This window comes from Ursus maritimus, unplaced genomic scaffold (assembly GCF_017311325.1).
Source record: "Ursus maritimus isolate PB19 unplaced genomic scaffold, ASM1731132v1 scaffold_24, whole genome shotgun sequence".
Classification (NCBI taxonomy): domain Eukaryota; kingdom Metazoa; phylum Chordata; class Mammalia; order Carnivora; family Ursidae; genus Ursus; species Ursus maritimus.
Window position 1 is genome coordinate 21,767,833 of NW_024424897.1, and position 19,272 is coordinate 21,787,104.

General features: G+C 54.9%; 1 protein-coding gene across 4 annotated transcripts in view; it reads left to right on the top strand.

Annotated features, from left to right (window-relative positions):
* The first annotated feature begins 6,831 nt into the window (after positions 1–6,831).
* The window catches only part of PGAP3 (post-GPI attachment to proteins phospholipase 3), a 14,064-nt gene continuing 1,623 nt past the window's right edge, over positions 6,832–19,272 (top strand). Inside the window, exons 1-6 of one of the 4 annotated variants that reach the window (XM_040640688.1) lie at positions 6,833–7,104; positions 8,330–8,427; positions 9,400–9,552; positions 16,582–16,644; positions 17,283–17,341; positions 17,725–17,800. In XM_040640688.1, coding sequence (XP_040496622.1) covers positions 6,924–7,104; positions 8,330–8,427; positions 9,400–9,552; positions 16,582–16,644; positions 17,283–17,341; positions 17,725–17,791 — 621 coding nt within the window. In that variant the 5' untranslated portion in view covers positions 6,833–6,923 and the 3' untranslated portion in view covers positions 17,792–17,800. Of the gene's footprint in view, positions 7,105–8,329; positions 8,428–9,399; positions 9,553–16,581; positions 16,645–17,279; positions 17,342–17,724; positions 17,801–18,536; positions 18,727–19,272 lie in introns of those variants that run through there. The other 3 variants (XM_008689252.2, XM_040640687.1, XM_040640689.1) reach the window with 3 other exon arrangements.

A 19,272-nucleotide genomic window follows, 5' to 3' on the forward strand; every position in this document is an offset into this window, starting at 1 on the left:
ATAATGGTCCCGAAGTGCTCTGAACAGTGTGTAGCACAAGGTAATTGCTCAATAAAGTCTCAGGTTTACTTATACCAGGGCAGATCCGGGTGTGGTGGTGCCTGAAGCTTATGAAATTTGGAGGACTCTTCAAGATAAGGAATACAAAGGGGCGCCTGGGTGGCTCAGTCGTTAAGCGTCTGCCTTCGGCTCAGGGCCTGATCCTGGCGTTCTGGGGTCGAGCCCCACATCAGGCTCCTCCGCTGGGAGCCTGCTTCTTCCTCTCCCACTCCCCCTGCTTGTGTTCCCTCTCTCGCTGGCTGTCTATCTCTGTCGAATAAATAAATAAAATCTTTTAGAAAAAAAAGGAGTTAAAAAAAAGATAAGGAATACAAAGTTACGAGCACAAAATTAGATACACATATGCAAATGAGGGGCCTGAGGCTTACCCTTCTTTAACACCACAGTAAAAGTCCACCTCTGGTTCTAACTAGCAATGTGCAAGCTGCAGGGTAGGTTCTCTTGGAAGGTCGGTCATCAAACCAACTTAGATGATCAAGACAAGGCTTTTTTTATTTTTTTTTAAGAAATAGAATGGAATAGAAATGACCGTGCTCATCACATGTTAGTGTGGGTACGGGTATGTGTGTCCTGGGTGATGATAGACAATGGATTTATTCCTTGGGTAATAGTTGCAAACATTCAAGAAATGCTGCTGCGTGGGGGGACACCACAGCAGCCCTTCAGGATGGGCATCGATACCCCTATTTTCTCTAGCCTTAGAGTTGGAGTGGATTAGCGTGAGGATGGGGTCAAGGAAAAGACGTTCGCATGAGTTAACCAATTTGCCGAGGACTATCTGTCTCAGGGCTAATGAGGGAAAAGGGGAACAGCTAGCCAAAACCAGTCCATCTCCCTCACCCACCACAAACCCAAACCCAGGGACCTAGTCAAGGTGCCTCGCAGCCGTCAGAGGAGACGCTGGACTTAGCTCCAAGAGCCAGTTGCTGATCAGGCACCGGAGGACTCGAGACCGTCAAGGTGTCAGGGTCAGCGTTAGAGATGTCCCTTCCCCCCCCACCGCCACCCCCGTCCTACCCTCCCCTGCCCTGGTGTTAGGAGGGTTTGTCCAGCCGGGAAAGCTGCCTTGGAAGGTGCTTTACTGGACCCATCCTCCATGCCCCTGTCTGTCCTGGAGCCACACTCCTCATCTCACTGAGTCCTCGGATGTCAAAGGACAGGGATGTCATCTTTCCCCATTTTGCATAAAAGCAACCCTGAAATTCCAAGGGAACTAAGGGAAACTGAGCCAGAAGGCTTTAGATTCATGCATTCTGCTCCAGAGCTGCGAATCAAGGGTACTATGAACCCACCCTCCCCCAGCCCTCCCCAGCACCCCCCCCCAAGAGGAGCCAGAGAAGGGGGTCCAAGATATCCGGGTAACTACCAGTCCTTTGCCCACAGAGATCCCATGTCCTCCCACTCCCTAACTCCCACCCAGCCAGCAAGCACACCCTCTCTGCATCCCAAATCCCGGGGGACCCGGGACTGGAGACAGTGCTCAGTCCCAGTGGGCTGCCCAGAGAAGGCGGGGCCAGCGGGAGCAGGGGCCGGGAGTGGGGATGGGGGAGGAGCGGGGTCAGAACTCACGCCCGGGGAGGAGGCTCGAGAGGGGCCAGTCTTCCTAGGAGAATGAGCCCATTCAGAGCCGGGAAGGAAGGGGAAAAAACCTTGTCTGGTGTTTGACAAGAGGAGAGGAGGGGGGGGCAGGGGTGGGCGCTGCTGATTCGCTTCTCCCCTCAACTGCCCCTCCAGCAGGGCCTGGCGGGAGAGCCAAGGGAAGAGGATGTCTAAGGGACAGAGGTTGAGAGGGGCCTCAGGGGGGAAGGGAGGGGGCTGCTGGAGGAACCTGAGAGTTTGCCAGAAGGGTCCGGTGGGGGGCCTGCAGAGAGGGAGACAGGAGGAGGGAGGGGAGAGCCAACACAGGGGCAGAGGGCTGCCACAGGAGACCCTCCCGGGGAGGTCCTGGGCATGTGGGTGGTAGGGGTGTAGGGCCAGGCCACTGGTACTGAAGACGCACGATGGGGCTCTGGCCTAGGGAGGTGACCTCTAAGGGTCAACGGGCTGGGGTCTGAAACCAGCAGCCTGTGAAATGCCAGTCAATCATTGACCAGCCACTGAGACTGGGGGACACAGGAGGCCCATATGTGTGTGTGTGTGTGTGTGTGTGTGTGTGTGTGTGTGTGTGTGTTGTTGGCACCAGAGTCTCCTCCCTTCTGCCTACCTCATCAGCCAACCTGGGGTCAGAGGACTGAAAACAAACAAAAAAAGGGAGGTGACGGTCCACAGTCCGAGGTCCAGGCCACAAACTGGGGCCTACCCCACAGGGCCTTGAGTCTGGGCCGTGAGTTGCTGGGGAAGCATCTGTGCGAATTGATTAAGTGGAAGGAGTCCCCCAAGAGTAGGCACAAGGCCTCCCTGGGGCCTCAGGAGAGTGGAATTTGGAAGCTTCTGATAAGAAAATCTGCCTTTCTAGGGGCACCTGGATGGCGCAGTCGGTTAAGCGTCTGCCTTCGGCTCGGGTCATGATCTCAGGGTCCTGGGACTGAGCCCCTCATCAGGCTCCCTGTTTGGTGGCAAGCCTGGTTCTCCCTCTCCCTCTGCCTGCTGTTCCCCCTGCTTGTGCTCTCTCTCTCTGTGTCAAATAAATAAAATCTTTAAAAAAAAAAAAAAAGAAAAAAGAAAAAGAAAAAAAGAAAAGAAAAGAAAAGAAAAGAAAAAAAGAAAAAAGAAAAGAAAATCTGCCCTTCTAAAGGTGGCCTTGTAAGAACACTTGTTACCTAGCCTGCAGGAAGCTGCTCCCCAGGCCCAGGGTTGGCCTAGTCCCTGGGTAGCAAAGAGCAGAGCCCAAACCAACATAACCAGCCATGCTGACCCTGGGCCTGCTGATCTCCTCCCTCAGCCTTTCTCACCCCATCTCAGGAATGCAGGCCCAAGGCCTGGGGAGAGCCTTTCTCTCTCTCTAGACTGCTTTGTCAAGACAAAGAGCATTCGAGTGCCCTCAGCCTTACCTGGCTTTAATGCCTGAAGTACACAAGGCTTCCCTCCTGGCCCATACATGCAAGACCGCCAGGCTTTGTGTTCCTGTGTCCCGTGCTGTCAGTGTGTTTGCGCTGGCCACTTAACGCGCTCAGTTAACCTAGGGATCTTTCATCAGATAGTAGCTGTGCTGTGTGGCCTTGTATAAGGCTTCCTTTTGCTGTCTGAAATATGAGAGAGTTGGACTGAAGAGTTCCTGGTCGTGATGTTTTCGACTTCAGTGTGGGAGCAGTAACTCCTTCAACCCCACGCTTATCCCTTGAAAGCCCCACTGAGCCAACCCTCTGCCAGATTCCAGATTCTCTGTTTCACAAACACTAAGTTTTCCTGCTCTATGCAGCCCTCAGGACGCCAGACTCCCTTGGCTTGCTGCTGGAGATCCAGACTCCTGGGGTGCAAAGGAGGACCCTCTTGCCTCTGGCTTTTAATTTGGGGAAGAGAAGGCTTGGAAGTTTCCAGCAGCATAAAACTGTGGCAATCACGAAGTCCAGATTTGGGGCGACAATTCCAGTTTCAGATGACTTCATTCACTGGACCCGTGTTAATGATTCTTCTTTTTGCCTTTTACATCCAGTCGTTCTCAGATCTATCGATTCCTCTTCCAATACATCTGTGCTTTTCCCACCTCTACCACCGGCTCAGCTAAGCCTCTATCAGGTCTTCTCTGGGTGAAAGCACCAGCCTCCGATCTCCCGTGTGTTGCTCTTGCCCTCTTTCAACCCTACCCCCTCCTTTTCTGAGAGCAGCCAAAGTAAATGTTTTGTTGTTGTTGTTTTTAAAGATTTTATTTATTTATTTGAGAGAGAGACCGACAGAGAGAGAGAGAACACAGAGAGGGAGAAGGAGAAGCAGACACCTAGCTGAGCAGGGAGCCTAATGTAGGACTCAATCCCAGGACCCCGGGATCATGACCTGAGCCCAAGGCAGCCACTTAACGACTGAGCCACCGAGGCGTCCCACTCAAAGTAAATGTTTTAAACCTAAGTTTCATTTGTTCATGTTCTAAAACATTTCACGATGGCTTCCCATTGCCTAAACTCTTGACTGTGACCCGAGACCTGGCACAATTTACTCTCTGGCTGTCACTTCAGTCTCATAGCCTTCCAGCCACAGGAGCTTCTTTTCTGTTTTCCAAAGATGCCAAATTTGTTCCTGCCTTAGGGCCTTTGCACTGCCTGTTCCTTCTGCCTAGAACAATCTGCCCCCAGGTGTTAGCATGACCGGTTCCTTCTGGTCACATAGGTTTCAGCTCAAATGTCATGTTCTCAGAAAGGCCTTCTCTGCCCACCCAATCCAAAGTAGCCTTCTTCTCCCTCCGCATGCCCTTACCCCTCTGCGTATTTACATTATGCAATTATGTAACTCTACACATGTGACTACCTGAAATTGTTCTTTTTACATTTTCCCTTTGTTTTTAATGTTTGATGTAATATAGGGTGAGGCCTCCAAAACTGGAAACTTAAAGGTTTTGGAAGAGCCCTGTCTCCTGTCTCTACCTCGGAGTTCTCTCAAAGGGAGAATTCTGCTTTGTTAGGATTTTATCCTCTTTTATTCTAACTTTCCTCATCTTTTTTTAAGATTTTATTTTTGGGGCTCCCGGGTGGCCCAGTCAGTTAAGCCTCTGCCTTTGGCTCAGGTCACATGATCCCAGGGTCCTGGGATGGAGCCCCAGGGCTGGCTCCCTGCTCAGCAGGGAGTCTGCTTCTCCCTCTAACCCTCCCCCTGCTCATGCTTGCGTGCTTGCTCACTCTCTCTTTCTCTCTGAAATAAATAAACAAAATCTAAAAAAAAAAAAAAAGATTTTATTTTTAAGTAATCTCTGCACCCAACATGGAGCTCAAACTTACCACCCAGAGATCAAGCCTGCAACTCTTGATCTCAGAGTTCTAAGTTCAAGCCCGATGCTGGGTGTAGAGATTACTTAAAAATAAAATCTTAAAAAAAAAAAAAAAGGAAAGAAAGAGAGAGTCGCATGCTCTACCGACAGAGCCAGCCAGGTGCCTTTAAACGTCTTCATCTTTACATGAAGATGCACAATGGGGCTCCTGGGTGGCTCAGTCGGTTGAGCGTCTGCCTTTGGTTCAGGTCATGAGCGTTGTTGAGCTCCCTGCTCAGTGGGGAGTCTGCTTCTCCCTCTGCCTCCCCCCTACAGCCCCCCCCCCGCCGCTTGTGCTCATGCTCTCTCTCTCAAATAAATAAATAAATAAATAAAATCTTAAAAAAAAATAAATGAGGATGCTCATTCAAAATTTGATCCCAGAATTATAGTAAAGACAAAATGAAATAATGTAGTGGAAAAAGACTGATCTATCAGATGCAAAGTAGTATTAGCACTAGATTGCTTCTGGTCAGCTCCTGGAGGGCTGAGCGGTTGTTTTGTTACTTTCAGCTTCCCAATCATTATCAACTGGGTGCTCAACTCCAGGAGATCCTATTCATGTTATATTTAACTTGAAGAGGAACAGTTCACGGAAAATACAATATGGATGGTGCACCCCTGAGCGCTATTCACAGAAAATACAATATGAATGGTGCCTCCTGGAGTTGTGTCTTGCCTAGCACGGTGCTAGAGCTAAGAACTCAGGAAATGTTTGCTAAATAAGTAAATGGAATCCAATTTTACTTCTTGTTCATTCCACTTCTCAATATAAAAAGGAAAAGTTGACCCGGGATGGAAGTGGGAGAGGAGGAAAGACTGTCATTAATGCACACACACTAATTAGGCATCTAGCTACAAGGCTTCAATGCTTCGATGAAATGGGTATGTGTGTGTGTCCTGGCAGTGATGTAGGGAGGAGGGGATGGAAATTAGAGCAAGTATCCTATTCGCAAAGGTTCTCTTCTTGTTTTTCTTTGAAATATTAACACCTCTCCTATCTCAGTGTGGTCTGTACCAGGTTGGTGATTTGACGGCCCTGGATTTAGCACCCAAATTCTTACATTGAATTAACGTTGTTCATTCATTTAAAAAAAAAAGAAAGAAAGAAAAAAGAAAAAGAAAAAAAAAGAAATGAGTTCTTAGCGCCTACCATGAGCCAAGTTCTGTTAGTGCTGGAAGAGTGGTAATCAAGACAGCAGAGGTCCCTACCCCGCTTGGGGAAAGCATACCACTTTTATCTTACATCACACTCCAGGTGTTACCAGCCTCAGAAATGGTGTTTAAATTGAGACTAGAAGAATAAGCAGGCGTGAGAGTATGAGTGATACAGACGAGGCAAAGCCAGGAGGGTTGAGAAACATGGCCCCTTGGGTCTGGCGCAGGGGCCAGATCATGCGGGGCTTGTGGAGTTGTGATTTTATCCTGAGGTCATTGGGAGCCAGTAAAGAATTTAAGAAGAAAAGTCACACGGTCCGATTTGAATTTAACGGAACGCGGAGTCGATGGGGACAAAAGTAGGGGCAGGGAGACTCGTAAAGGGGCTACTGCGACTGTCTCGGGGACAGATGATGATGTCTTTACCCAGGGTGGTGCCAATGGAGATGGAGAGAAGTGGGCAGATCCACGTATATTAGGAAGCGAAATTCGACGGGGCTGGTGACAGAAAAATGACTGTATTTCAAATAAAGAGAGCATGGAGAAGAAAGAGGACGCATGTTGATAAAAGACCAGTTTATTTTGCTCCTTAACCCACCTGGCGTCCCCCTTCCCTTAGCCCTGTCGCCTCGATATATGGAGATGACAGTTAAGACGAGGGGCGGGGCAGGCGCCCACAGAAATCCGGGCACTTTTATTTAAAGTGGGTGGACGTCACCGGAGAGCAGAATAAAGAACACACGGAACTTCCGGTTACTCCGGAAGTGAAGACTCCTAAGCTCCTCCGCCGGCGGAGGGCCAGGTTGAAGGGATGGCCGGGCGGACGGCGCGGCTAGTGCTGCTCGCTGGGGCAGCCGCGCTAGCAAGCGGCTCCCAGGGCGACCGCGAGCCGGTGTACCGCGACTGCGTGCATCGGTGCGAGGAGCGGAACTGCTCGGGGGGCGCACTGAGGCACTTCCGCTCCCGCCAGCCAATCTACATGAGTCTGGCAGGTAAGCCCCACCCCGCGTCAAGCCCCGCCCCTCGGCCTCGGCTCCGCCCCTTGCGCCCCTCAACCACTTCTGAACCTTCGTTTCCCCGGGTGTCCGTTATGAATGTGAATGGAGCCCCAGGGTGATTAGAGCGGCATCAGCCAGTCTTACTTACTTTTTATTTTTTCAATTAGGTATTTATTTAATACTCCTGGGTACTGGCCCTAGAATGCCACTGAAATAGGACCCAGTGTCCTGCCTTTCGGGGTCACGGTCTTCACGGGGACATTAGCCTTCTCCAGCCCAAGGAAGACGACGGTTTGAGTCCTAAAGGACCCTTAGGTCAAGCAATCGGAGCATACGGGGGAGGAAGGAACCGTTTCTGGCTTTGAGAGGGTAGGGGCAGTGATCATCTTGGACCATTCTGTGAAGGAAGGGCTTCAGGGTGAATACACTGAATTTGGACCTGTGGCCATAGTGGTCACCTGATGTGTTACAGGTGTCATGGTAGGTCGGATAATTTTCACAACCCTTTAAAGGCAGTTTCCTTTAACGCAATTTTACAATGGGGAAACTTGGAGAGGTTAAGTGCCCTGCCCTAAGTCACACAGTCAGAAAGTAGTAAAGTGGAGTTTCCAGTTCTGGCCTGTCTGACTACAAGTTTGTGCTCTTTACTATCCCTTCGCATTCCAGAGGGAACAAAGAGAATGGAGGCCCTGGGCAGATGTGAGCATCTCCGGTAGCTTGGTTTACTCAGGGAGCAGGGTGCAGGGTGCATGAAAAGGAGTATGGGAAATAAAGTTGGAAAAGCAATTTGGGACCTCAAAAGTCAGAGTGGAGAATTTGGCTTCATTTTCATAGGACGGGGGTAAGATGGCAAGAGTACCTCCCTGGTGAGTGAGAGCAAAGCCTAAGTTCAGCAAGAGCAAACATAAACCCAGCTATCCATTGATGAGTCCATCAGATACCAAAGTTCCCATCTTGGTGGAAGGAGAAGAGAAGAAACGGTCTCTGCTCACTGCACACCTCCATCCCCTAAAACACACGCACACACGCACGTACCTTTCCTTTATGTATGTGGCCTATCCTCTCTCATACACCCAAGTGAGAAGCTAGAATTTTGAGATTTCATCTGGTTCTCCATCCTGCAGGCCCTCCTAGTCCGCAGTTGAGTGTGGGTCCCATTTGAGCTCTCTCTGTGCCTGCCGTGATGGGGAGTTCACCAGGTCCCCTTTCTCTGTTTCAGGCTGGACCTGTCAGGACGACTGTAAGTATGAGTGTATGTGGGTCACTGTTGGCCTCTACCTCAAGGAAGGTCACAAAGTGCCTCAGTTCCATGGCAAGGTGAGTTGGAGGGTCAGGTTGGAGGTACATGGTGACAGTGTAGCAGGAGAAAGATACCCCCGAGTCCAACCACACTGCCAAGCAGTCTGAGCTATGGCGTGATGGGTGTGTGTTTGGGGCAGTGCCTGTTCTCAGAAGCTGCTGGTTTTCATATAATCACTTAGAACCAGTGTGTCCTGGCTCTGGATTTGGAGTAACAAGATCTGGGAAGCTGTGTGATCTCAGAGAGTGGTGGTGGACTTCTTAGGGTGGCTGAATGTTCACCTTGCTACAGGATGAATTTCCTGACCCCTGACAGCATGCTTTCTTTTGCTGCTTCAGCAGTAGTCTGGATTAAAATAGTAATACCCCCTCAGACTGCTAGTGCTTTTTTTTTTTTTTTAATTTAAATTCAATTAGCCAACATAGAGTACATCACTAGTTTCAGATGTAGAGAGGTCAGTGATTCATCGGTTGCATATAACACCCAGTGCTCATCACATCCCGTGCCCTCCTTAATGCCTGTCACCCCATTACCCCTTCCCCTGCCAGTGCTTTTTCAACCAATGTGACCTTGTTCTAGACTATTGAGGTTGGCCAAAATTATTCTCCCCAGTTTGTCAGGGTAAGCGGAGGCTCAGAGGCCCGTGGTCAGTGGTAGAGGAGGAGTATATTAGGACCTCTTTTTTCTGGATGGCAAGTCTATGCTATTTCAACCAGGCCATACTGAGCCATCTACACTGGCCCACCTGGTCTTCCCAGAGACCAGGTTTACGGTGCTATGAATGCTGGCCAGGACAGAGGGAGGACCTTCAGCTAGGGACTGGAGGAGAGCTCACGGACCCAAAGAGGGACTGTACCCGAGGTTTTGGCCGAGGTCCAGAGCTAAGGAACCAGCTGAAGGCCCGTTGATGTGGCATATCACGGAAAAGCAGGTCGGGCTGGCTGGGGGTTGCTTGCCCCTCAGGCCCCCTCCATGTGCTCCCTTTTCAGTGGCCCTTCTCCCGGTTCCTGTTCTTCCAAGAGCCAGCTTCTGCCATGGCCTCTTTCCTCAACGGTCTGGCCAGCCTGGTGATGCTCTGCCGCTACCACACGTCCGTGCCGGCCTCCTCCCCCATGTACCCCACCTGTGTGGCCTTCGCCTGGGTAGGTACCTGGGCAGGACTCCTGCTCTACGCCCTCATCTAGGAAGGAGGAACTCTTCGACCCCCACTCTCACCCGACAGGACTACCCTTCATCTGCCTTCCCCAGTGTTTTCCAGGTCTAAAACTGCAGCTTGGGGTGGGGGGGTCAGGCCTAGGGAGAAAACAGGAAAGGTGCTGAATCAGACCTTACCTCCCTAGCAGAGTCCTAGACCAGGCCGTTTGGGAGGGAAGGAAGAAGGCACGGAGGAGGGAAACGTTTTTGTCCTGAGGGAGGAAGCCACTAAGAGACCCAATAGGACATTTACAAGCAAAGGGAGATGGGTGGTGGGGAGCGTGCTGGTAGGGGCCCTTCTGGACGACGCAAAGCACCCTCAGCCCCAGCCCAGGCCTGGACATACAGCAGCCACAGGACTCCATGTAGAGCTCAGCCTGGTCCTAGACCATCCCTGAGAAACTGAAGTATGTTCCGTGTGAGTATCCAGAGAGGGCTCTGAGCTTCACAGTGTGACTGGTCAGAGGAGCCAGCATCGAGGGCCTGGGATTGTGTGAGACGCGTGGACTAGGGTACAGCTCTGAGCTGTGACCACCTTGGCAAGGGTGTGCGCGTAAGAGGTTGCAATCAGAGCCCCCACCCTAAGCCTTAGGGAAACTTCTGTGCTCACTCACCTGCCTGCCACCGAAGCGGCCATCCGTCCATGCATTGAGCACCTCCTATGCGCCAGCGCTTTGCTGGGTATATACTCCAAAAGTATATGAAAGCAGACGGGGCGTCTGGCTGGCTCAGCCGGAGAGCGTGGGACTCTATCTCACGGTCATGAGTGCAAACCCCACGCTGGGTGTAGAGCTTACTTTAAAAAACAAAACGAAACAGGCTCCTACCCTCCGGTCACCACCACACAGGCACACACAATTGAATGTGAAAGTACAAGTCTGGAAAAGTACAGTGGAGGAGATGTGCTGTAGGGGCATGAGAGGGAGCACTAGACCAGACCTGTACCGGGCAGTCAGGGAAGGCTTCCCTGAGGAAGGGGCCTTTGAAGTAGGATTGGCATGATCCATGAGTGTTAGCTGGGTGAATTCAGGGAGAGTAGGAGGCGTCATCTTCGCGGAAGGTGTGGAATGTGCACAGGCAGAAGAGGGAGGGAACCTTGAAAGGCCGGGAGGCCTGCCGTACAGGAAGTCAGGGAGTGGGTTCGAGACCGGTGGGCAGGTGGGCAGTGAATGAGGCCAGCCCACACTTTAGATCTGGACTCTCCAAGCATCAGGAAGCCACAAGCGTTGGAGAGATGGGTGGTATTATTATCCGGAGTTTCCAGATGGAAACCAAGGACTGAAAAGGTAAAGTAACTTGCCCTAGGAGCCAGGGATTGAACCCAGGCATCCGGCTCCAGAGTCTGCACTCTTGCCATCTTGACTGTGCTGACGAGCCTCAGCAGTAGGGAGGAGAAGGGGTCTAGGATGGCGCCCCAAGGGGCCCCCAAAGCATAAAGGTTAGACAGAGGACGATGAGCCAGCAAGAGAGACTGCAGTGGCTGGAGGGATAGGTGGAAAACTGGGATATTGTGTGGTTGGGAAGCCCCGGGACAGGAACAGGAAGGAACGGGTAGGCCGTTCCCTGGAATTGTGCTAGACAGTGACGAGAACTGAAGGACGCCCCTGGATCTGGCCGCCCCAAGGTCTCTGAGGACCTTAGGACAACTGGTAGCATGGGGGTGCTGAGAAGTCCAGGCCAAGCCTCAGACTTAGGGTCCTGACAGGGATTGGAAGGAGGGAAGGGGGGAGGCTATTAAACCTCTGGGAAATGTCAACCCTCCCTAATCTTTTCTATTTAACAAATCTTAATGGTAAGTGTTATGAATTACATAATAGGCATTGTCCTAAGTACTCTACATATATTTTCTCATTCAATCCTCATAATACCACTGCGAGCTCTGAGTAAGGCTCAGAGGGGAAAAGCCTTGTCCAGAGTCAGCCCCTCACAAGTTAGTGACTGGCGGAGACAGGTTGGCGTCCAGGACTGGCTCCAGGGCTGTAAGAGCCCTTAGCTCCTTTTCTGGGCTGTCTCCATAGACTGGTAAATGTCTGTTGAGCATTTGCTGTGGGTAGAGACAGGGGTCAGCACTGGTGGGAACTGAGGCCCCTGCCCCAAGATGCTGAGCCACGGGGGAGGTGCAAGTCCAGCTGGGCCAAGAGGCCGAATGTAGGCAGAGCCCTGGGAGCAGTAAGGTCAGGAGGGGGACCGCGTCCTCTAAATGGAGAAGTCTGTCGGAGAAGTCTGTCCCAGAGAGGAAGAGAGGCTCCCTCAGCGACTCACTCACGGGCCTGATCAGGCTTAAATGCATGCAGATGAGGGGAGAGGAGGTTGGATTTCTGCATCTCAGGCTCAGGGCACAGCAGGAGCGAAGGGTGGGAGGTGGAAGAGGTGGGACCTCCACAGGCAGCCTTGGAAAGGTCGGCCTGGCCCCAGTGTGGCTGGATGAAGGGGACTAGAGGGAGGTAAGGTGGCACAGAGAGGCCCCAAGTGCTGAGGGGCAGGGACTCTTGTGTAAGCAGGGACTTGGCATCCGCATACCCTGTCCTGGGCATGGGTGGCATAGAACCACCACTTCCTGTTTAGGCCTCTCTCCGAGGAGGGAGGTTGGTCCCGGCCACGAAAGCAGGAAGGACAGAGAAAGTGAGGAGGGTACACCTGTCTCCTTTCCCTTGAGGTTCTTCCAGGGTCACTGTTGTCTGGGCCCATGGCCTGCAGCCCCCCGCCCCCACCCCTGCTAGAGAGCACTGGACAGCCCGGCCTGAACTCTCTGAACAGAGCTGAGCGCCTCCTTGGATAGACCCATGGGTCTGGGGGACCTCAGAGGGTCCCAGCCTTTGCCGCTGGTCACGTTACAACTCTCGTCTTGATCTCCCTGATTCTTGGGTCTTTCGTCTCCCTGGTATCTGCCACTCAGCTTCCTTCTTGGTGAGGGTCAGGCCTCCTGGTACCCCGCAGTCCAGTAGGCTGAGGACCCTTAAGGACAGAGCGGGAGAGGTTAGGTTGAGAGAGGGCAGATACCAAGGGGCTGTTCCTGAAGACAGCCTACTGGATATGGGGTTCTAGAATATGGAACCCCACATGCTGGCACTAGGTCCTCGAGGGACCGAGTCTCGGTGCCCACACACTCTCTTTGATTTTACACTTGATCTTTACGCCCGATCTTTAGTCCCGAGCGCCTGTGTTTACAGGAGGAAGGGAGCCTGAGCTGAATGGAGGGTGTGGCGATGGACTTTGTCTTGGGCTGGGTCTTCTGGAGCGAGTGGGGCTCCTGATTTCTGTTGGGATAGGATAGGAAGGCCTTTCCCAGGTTAAGTCTTGGGAGAGTTGTCTCTCTGGAAGTGAGGAGACCCTGCCCCAGCAGAGCTGATGAAGCTTTGGCACGAGAGAGTCTTCTCTGCCTTGACATCCGACCCGGCTCGGGCTGGGCATCAGCCAGGCTTTGGGTGAGCCTGCCAAAGCTCTGCACGGCACAGATCTTTGACTTCTGGAAACTGGGGGGCTCTGCTCTCTGCAAAGCCAGGAGCCCAAACCAGTTCCCCACCCTTGGTCCAGTAAGGAAAGGTCCTCAGAAGTAGAGGTGAGAGAGTGAGGGTGCCAGGGGAGCCCAAACTGTCTCTGCGGGATGATTGATGCAGGTGAGGACTGTGTTCTCCCTCTGCTGCGGAAACCACGAGAAGAGACAGGTTGAGCCTATGGCAGAATGATGGTTAGACTTCAGGAAGGACTTCCCACTGGTCAGACAAGAGCCAGTGCAACAGGCAATGGCAGGAAATCAAGAAATCCTTTTTGATGGTGGAAAAAGCTATCTTCCTCCCATCTCCATCCGCCTCTTCCCCTCTTCGCTCTCAGGAGTGAAGTGGGGGCAGGGTTGCCCTGCCTGAGGCAGGGGTGAGACACGGTGGCCTCTGGGGAGGGGGGGCCAGGATGGCAGCAGGCGTCATATTTAACATTCTGCCTCCCCCACTTCTGAGACACCGAGCTATTTAAAGACCCACATGTCCCCACCGCCACGGTGTCAGTGACAGCCCCAAGCACTGGGGCTTAGCACTGGGGTCGAATTCCTGACAGATCTGGCTCATTTGGCATCCAACCAGTTTCACGGCTGCGATATTTTTGTCTCAATTTTCTTATTTTCCAACAGACTGAAACAGCCTCCTGCTGTCCCTCACCCAGCCTTCCCTGTCCCCCTCCATTTCCACCCTCGTTGGCACCCTGCCCCTGGCCTCCCCCTTTCCTCCGTGTTTACACAAAGCTCCTGGTGCCTGCTGGGCAGCCCGGGCGCCCTCCAGGCCCGTCTGATTTTTGACTCAAGCTTGGCTGAGGAGTCCGGGAGCAGCCACACACTTGTGTCTTGGAGCCTCTCCCTTCCTTCCTCGTCCGTCTGTCCCCTTCGCTTGAGTCTTGATTGCACACTGCACGTGAAGAGAAATAGTATCTCTTCAGTGAATCCCGGGGGGAAACTGCCCTTCGTGGGAGACCTACTGTGTGCCCGGCAGCGTAGCAGCCCCCGTTTACAGCTTCTTTTTGCCAGGCATTCTGCAGGCATCATCTTGAGGACCCTCTTCCGCAGTGGGTGTTAGGATGAACCCCCTTCGGTAGATGAGACAGCTGAGACTCAGAGATTTTATTGGTTCAAGATCACACAGCGATTTCTGGACGGAGGCAGAACTTGAACCCGGGGTCCATCTTACTATGGAGGCTGTGGACCTTCTGCCCCCCGTGTGAGGTGGGGTGGGCCTAGGCCGCCAGGGGGAGACCTTCTCTTTTCTCCACCTGGACTTCTTTGGCCTTCGGGGAGAGTGGGAGGCAGACTTGACCTCTTTGGCCTCGGGTCTGTGGAGAGATGTGAGGGCCCCATTCTGGTCAACAAATTGGGAAGTAGAACACGTCATGTTTTGCCCTGTCCTGGGCTGTACACTGCTCTCGTATGGCTCATTAAATCCTCGTGAACACTATGATTATTCCCATTTTACAGATGAGAAAACAGGGGCACTGCAAGGCTAAATAACTTGCCCAAGGACACATGGGAATTGCAGGGCCAGGATTTGAACCCAGGCCCTCTGACCCGGGGGCCTGCATTCTTAATGACACTTACCTCCCAAGTCTGAGGAGAGGGTCAGAAGACGAGTCCCTCATAATGGGACACCGCCCAGGGGAGAGGGGACTTTTCAGGGGCTCAGAGTCCAGGCTTCAGGTGGGTCCATGTAAGTGGAATGCACCCCGGGGAGGCAGGTGAACAGGGGACCAGGCAGCTCCCACTCTGCCCCATAGAGCTAAGCCCAGGCCCTGCGCTGCCCCCCACCCCCGCTTCCAGTGTTGGAGCCACCACTTAGCTCAGTCCTCTTGTCACCTCTCCTTTCCTGCTGTGGATGACAAGGAGGCCTGGTTGGCTGCCAGTCCCAGTGGCCTTCCCCTCCACCTCCCTCTCCTACTGGCTCCAGGGCCACTCTCCTCCCCGAGGGTGTCCCTATTCCTGGCCTGCCCCGGAGACCTGGCGCATGTGATCTCCAGGCCCTGCCTCCAGCCCCAAGTCTGCCCCTCTCCCCACACTGACCCTGAGCGTCGTAGACTTCGTGCGAGCAGTGTCTGAGAAGCCACCCCATTCTGTCCCGTCCTCCAGCCTCCGGACCATGCCTCATGTACCATCTCTGGGGAAGGAGCGGCACCAGGGATGGGAGTGGATGGCCGTCTTCAAAAGAGCAAGCAGCCTGACCTAGAATAATCACCTGCTGTCGGGGCTGGAGAGGGAGGAAGGATCACTTAGGCTAGCCTCCGAGTAGTCACAGGGAAGCTCAGGCCCACAGGGCAGGGCCTTTGTCCAGGTCATGAGGAGCGTAAGTGGAGAGACTCAGCCTAAGACCCAGGCTGGACAGGCTTGCATGGGGCTACCTGAGCTCCAGAGACCGCTAATGCTGACTGCCTTTGCACAGAGCCTGGCCTGCCTCCACCCCTTTGCTTTTCCCGTGCTCTCATAAGCCCCTTTGGGCCTGCAGTAGGGAACCGGGCTGCTGGGGGACTGGACGGAGAGGTTCTTCCCTGCTTCCTCTGTCCCGCGCCTGGCCAGTTTTCCTGCTGTCCTGGACCCAAATGAGCAGCTCCTGGCCTTTACCCATCTCAGGCAGGCTTGTCCCCCCACCACCACTTCCTACCTCCTACCCCTCCCCAGGCATCCCTCCCTATCTCCCGTGCATCCCAGGCCATACAGGCCTGGCTGCCAGTTTTTCCCCTTGACCCATTGTCACTGGTGTCCCAGCCCAGTGTAGGAACCTCTACCCGAGCCCACTCTTCTTTCAGTGATTTGGGCCTCCAACTTTCACGAGGTCTAGGACTCCTTTGCAAGATGTTTTGCACTATCTCCTTGCAGTTAATTTCCAGCGAGAAGGCCCCAGACGTGCTCCTGGACCCTTGCCCACCACTGCCCCTTCAGCCTTCCGCTCCTCCCAGTGCTTCGGAGCAGCAGACACTGGTCGGGCGGGTTGGGCCGGCCCACCCAGGAGGAAGCTGGGCTCCGTTGGCCAGCCTCCTCCTTAGAGACTTGGCCCCAATGGAATCGGCCCTCCCTCCCTTGCTTGCTTTGCTCAGGACACACCCCAAGCTGGCTCGAGCCCCTCCACCCCACCCACCTCATTCCCGCCCCCAGAGGCTGAGGTCACTGGCTCCCCTGGCCCGGGTGGGGCTGTCATCACCTGCCGGTTAGGGGAGGAGGCGAGGCCCCCCTGGGGGCTGTTGTCTTAGCGATTGAGTAAGCAGGGAACTTGGCTGTGCCGGAACTGGTTCCCTGGCCAGGCCGGAACCTGTGGAGGCTGCAGCCCCTGTGGCCTAGGGGGCTCAGGGTGGGAGCAAGCCGAGGGCACAGGTTTGCTCCGTGTGCTCCAGGGGCAAGGGGAAGCATGTTCCTCTGCGCCACAGAGCCCCTTCCCCCAAGGGGGACTCCTGTGAGTGCTCTAGGGCTCTTCCCACCTCAGGACCCCAGGCTTACCAGCCGCTCCCTGCAGGTCTCCCTCAATGCTTGGTTCTGGTCCACAGTCTTCCACACCAAGGACACGGACCTCACAGAGGTGAGCGCCCCTCCGCTCCCCCTCCTGTTCGGGACAGCCCCAGAGGAGCCACAGGGGGTGGGGGCTGGCTCTTAGGGTTCCTAGGGACTCCGTTTACAGAGCCCTTGCTCTGTGCTGGGCATTTTCAACCTCTGCATGCACCTGAGCCTCCCTTGACCCTTGTGAGGCCGGTGTGATGATTGGCTCTGAACGCGTGAGGCCGCTGAACCTTGGGAAGGCAGAATCTCTGGCCCAGGGTCACCCAGCCAGTAAGGGCGCCACCTGGCCTTGGGCCCACAGCTGTCAGACTCGAGACTGTGCTGTGCAGTCCGCGGCACGCTCGGGCGTTCTGGGGTGCTGGCAGGCCCCTCCACTGATGCCGCCAAAGCCTTGCTGCTGAATACATTTTAAAAAGTTGTATAATGCGAATACAAGGGTCAGAGCGTGAAATTCAGGAGTGAAACAGCAGTAGGCAGAGGGGAGCACGAGACGAGACACCAGCCCCCCGCCCAGAGGCCCAGGACTCCCCTGTCAGAGTGGGGTTGTGCCTCTGCCGCCCCGCCTTGCCCCGTCCCCCCAGGTGGGTCCTTCTGGGGCCCTGCCCACTTCCCCCCTCCCTCCATGCTGGCCCCTCACGCAGCTCTCCCTGTCCTCAGAAGATGGATTACTTCTGTGCCTCCACCGTCATCCTGCACTCCATCTATCTGTGCTGTGTCAGGTGAGCCCGTCTTGGCCCCTGCAGGGGCAAAATCAGGCACCAGGGGCAGAAACGGGTCGCCTCGCCCACCCCTGGGGTTGTTGTCCCGGGGCCTTGCACCCCAGCGCGTGCGCGCGCGCGCGCACACACACACACACGCACACCCTCAGGGCTGTTCTGGGTGGGGACTCCGGGGTAGAGCGAGGGGCCCTGGGTCTTTCCAAGGAGCAGTAGCCCTTGGTCCCAGGTGCCTGCGGGGATGGAGGCCCGCGCCGCCGGCCTGATGCGGTCGGGGAGGAGGGCAGCCGCTTCCACATACTGCTGTCAGGGTGAAGGGATGCTTAGGGAATGCTGCCCTGGGCACGGGCCACCCTGCAACTGAGCCACCCTGGATGGCGGGGCAGGACCGTGGGGCTGCAGCACCCGGGCTGTGGCCAGTGCCTTCCGTGCCCTCCCTGCTGCTGCTGCTGACTGCGCATGTCTCCTACCTGAGCCTCGTCCGCCGACTATGGCTACAACCTGGCGGCCAATGTGGCTGTTGGTGAGGCATGAGGAGGGACTGAGGCCCCGGGGGGTTGCGGGGAAGGGGGGGCCTGGACCATGTGTAGAACTGCTAGCCTGGGGTGGAGGTAGGGATTTGGTGGTGTTCCTGGAGAAGGTTCTAGAGGGGCCCTTAGGGTAGGGGAAGGGGAAAGAATTTGGGGTGAGAGAGGGGAGGCTGGGAGGAGAGTCCGAAGATGGCCCGGGGGGTCAAAGAGCATGAGACTAGGGGAGGCTTTGTGGTGGGGGCGGGGAGAAGGGGGCAGGGAGTGAGCCTCACCCCACCCCCACCCGCACGCAGGCCTGGTGAACGTGGTGTGGTGGCTGGCCTGGTGCCTGTGGAACCGGCGGCGGCTGCCTCACGTGCGCAAGTGCTTGGTGGTGGTCCTGCTGCTGCAGGGCCTGTCCCTGCTTGAGCTGCTCGACTTCCCGCCTTTCTTCTGGGTCCTGGATGCGCACGCCATCTGGCACATCAGCACCATCCCCGTGCACGCGCTCTTCTTCAGGTGGGTGCTACTCCCCGCCCAGCGGGCTCCTTCTTTGTGCCCACCCTCACCTGCTCCTTGGAGGAGACCGAGGCCTCTGCGTGGTGTCACCCCCTGCTGGCTTGCCTGTGCTCTCCCCCACGGGGTGCCTTCAAAGCCAGACCTCAGTGGGCTCCTCCCTCTGCCCACAGCTTTCTGGAAGATGACAGCCTGTATCTGCTGAAGGAATCAGAGGCCAAGTTCAAGCTGGACTGAAGGCCCTGGGAGTGGGTCTGCCTCACCGGGGATCCTGCCCTCTCCCTGCTGGCTGCCCTTCTCCCCAGAATCCTTGAGATGATTTTTTCCTTTTAGCATCTTGAACGTGGACATAAAGGGTATGGGCCAAGAATCACGTAACTGCCCACCCCCTTGCTTGCCCCCACATGGCCCTCCCAGGTCTCGGAGTCTGTTCAGGCTTGGCCTGTCAGCATCTGGGGTTGGAGAATGGGCAGCGCCTCTGGTTCCTGGAGAACTGCAGTGGAACTGTGCTCTTAGCTCCACCAAGAGGAGGGCTGCCCCTGCCTCCCCATCGGCCTCTTCCCTACATCCCCGCAACACCTGGGGGGTCCCCACAGCTGTCTGTCTAGCTGGGAGACCAGGTCCCACAGGCCTTTGGGGACACAGTGGGGTCCCCTTCTGTTATCCCCTGCCCTCCTTCAGGGCACCACTAGGTGGCAGTAGACTCTTGGGTTTTGGCTGCCCGGGGTCCACAGCAGGTCTCCTCCCTGTGGGACCTTGAGGGACCAAGCTGCTGGGACTGAAGAGTGGTCTCATCCGGACTCTTGCCTCAGCCAGACCCCCAGGAGACCTCACTGCATTCCCCCTTCAGCGGGGCCAGAACCCCAGAGAGCCCAGGATAGGAGTCCTCCTGGCTCCTCTGCCGCTGTT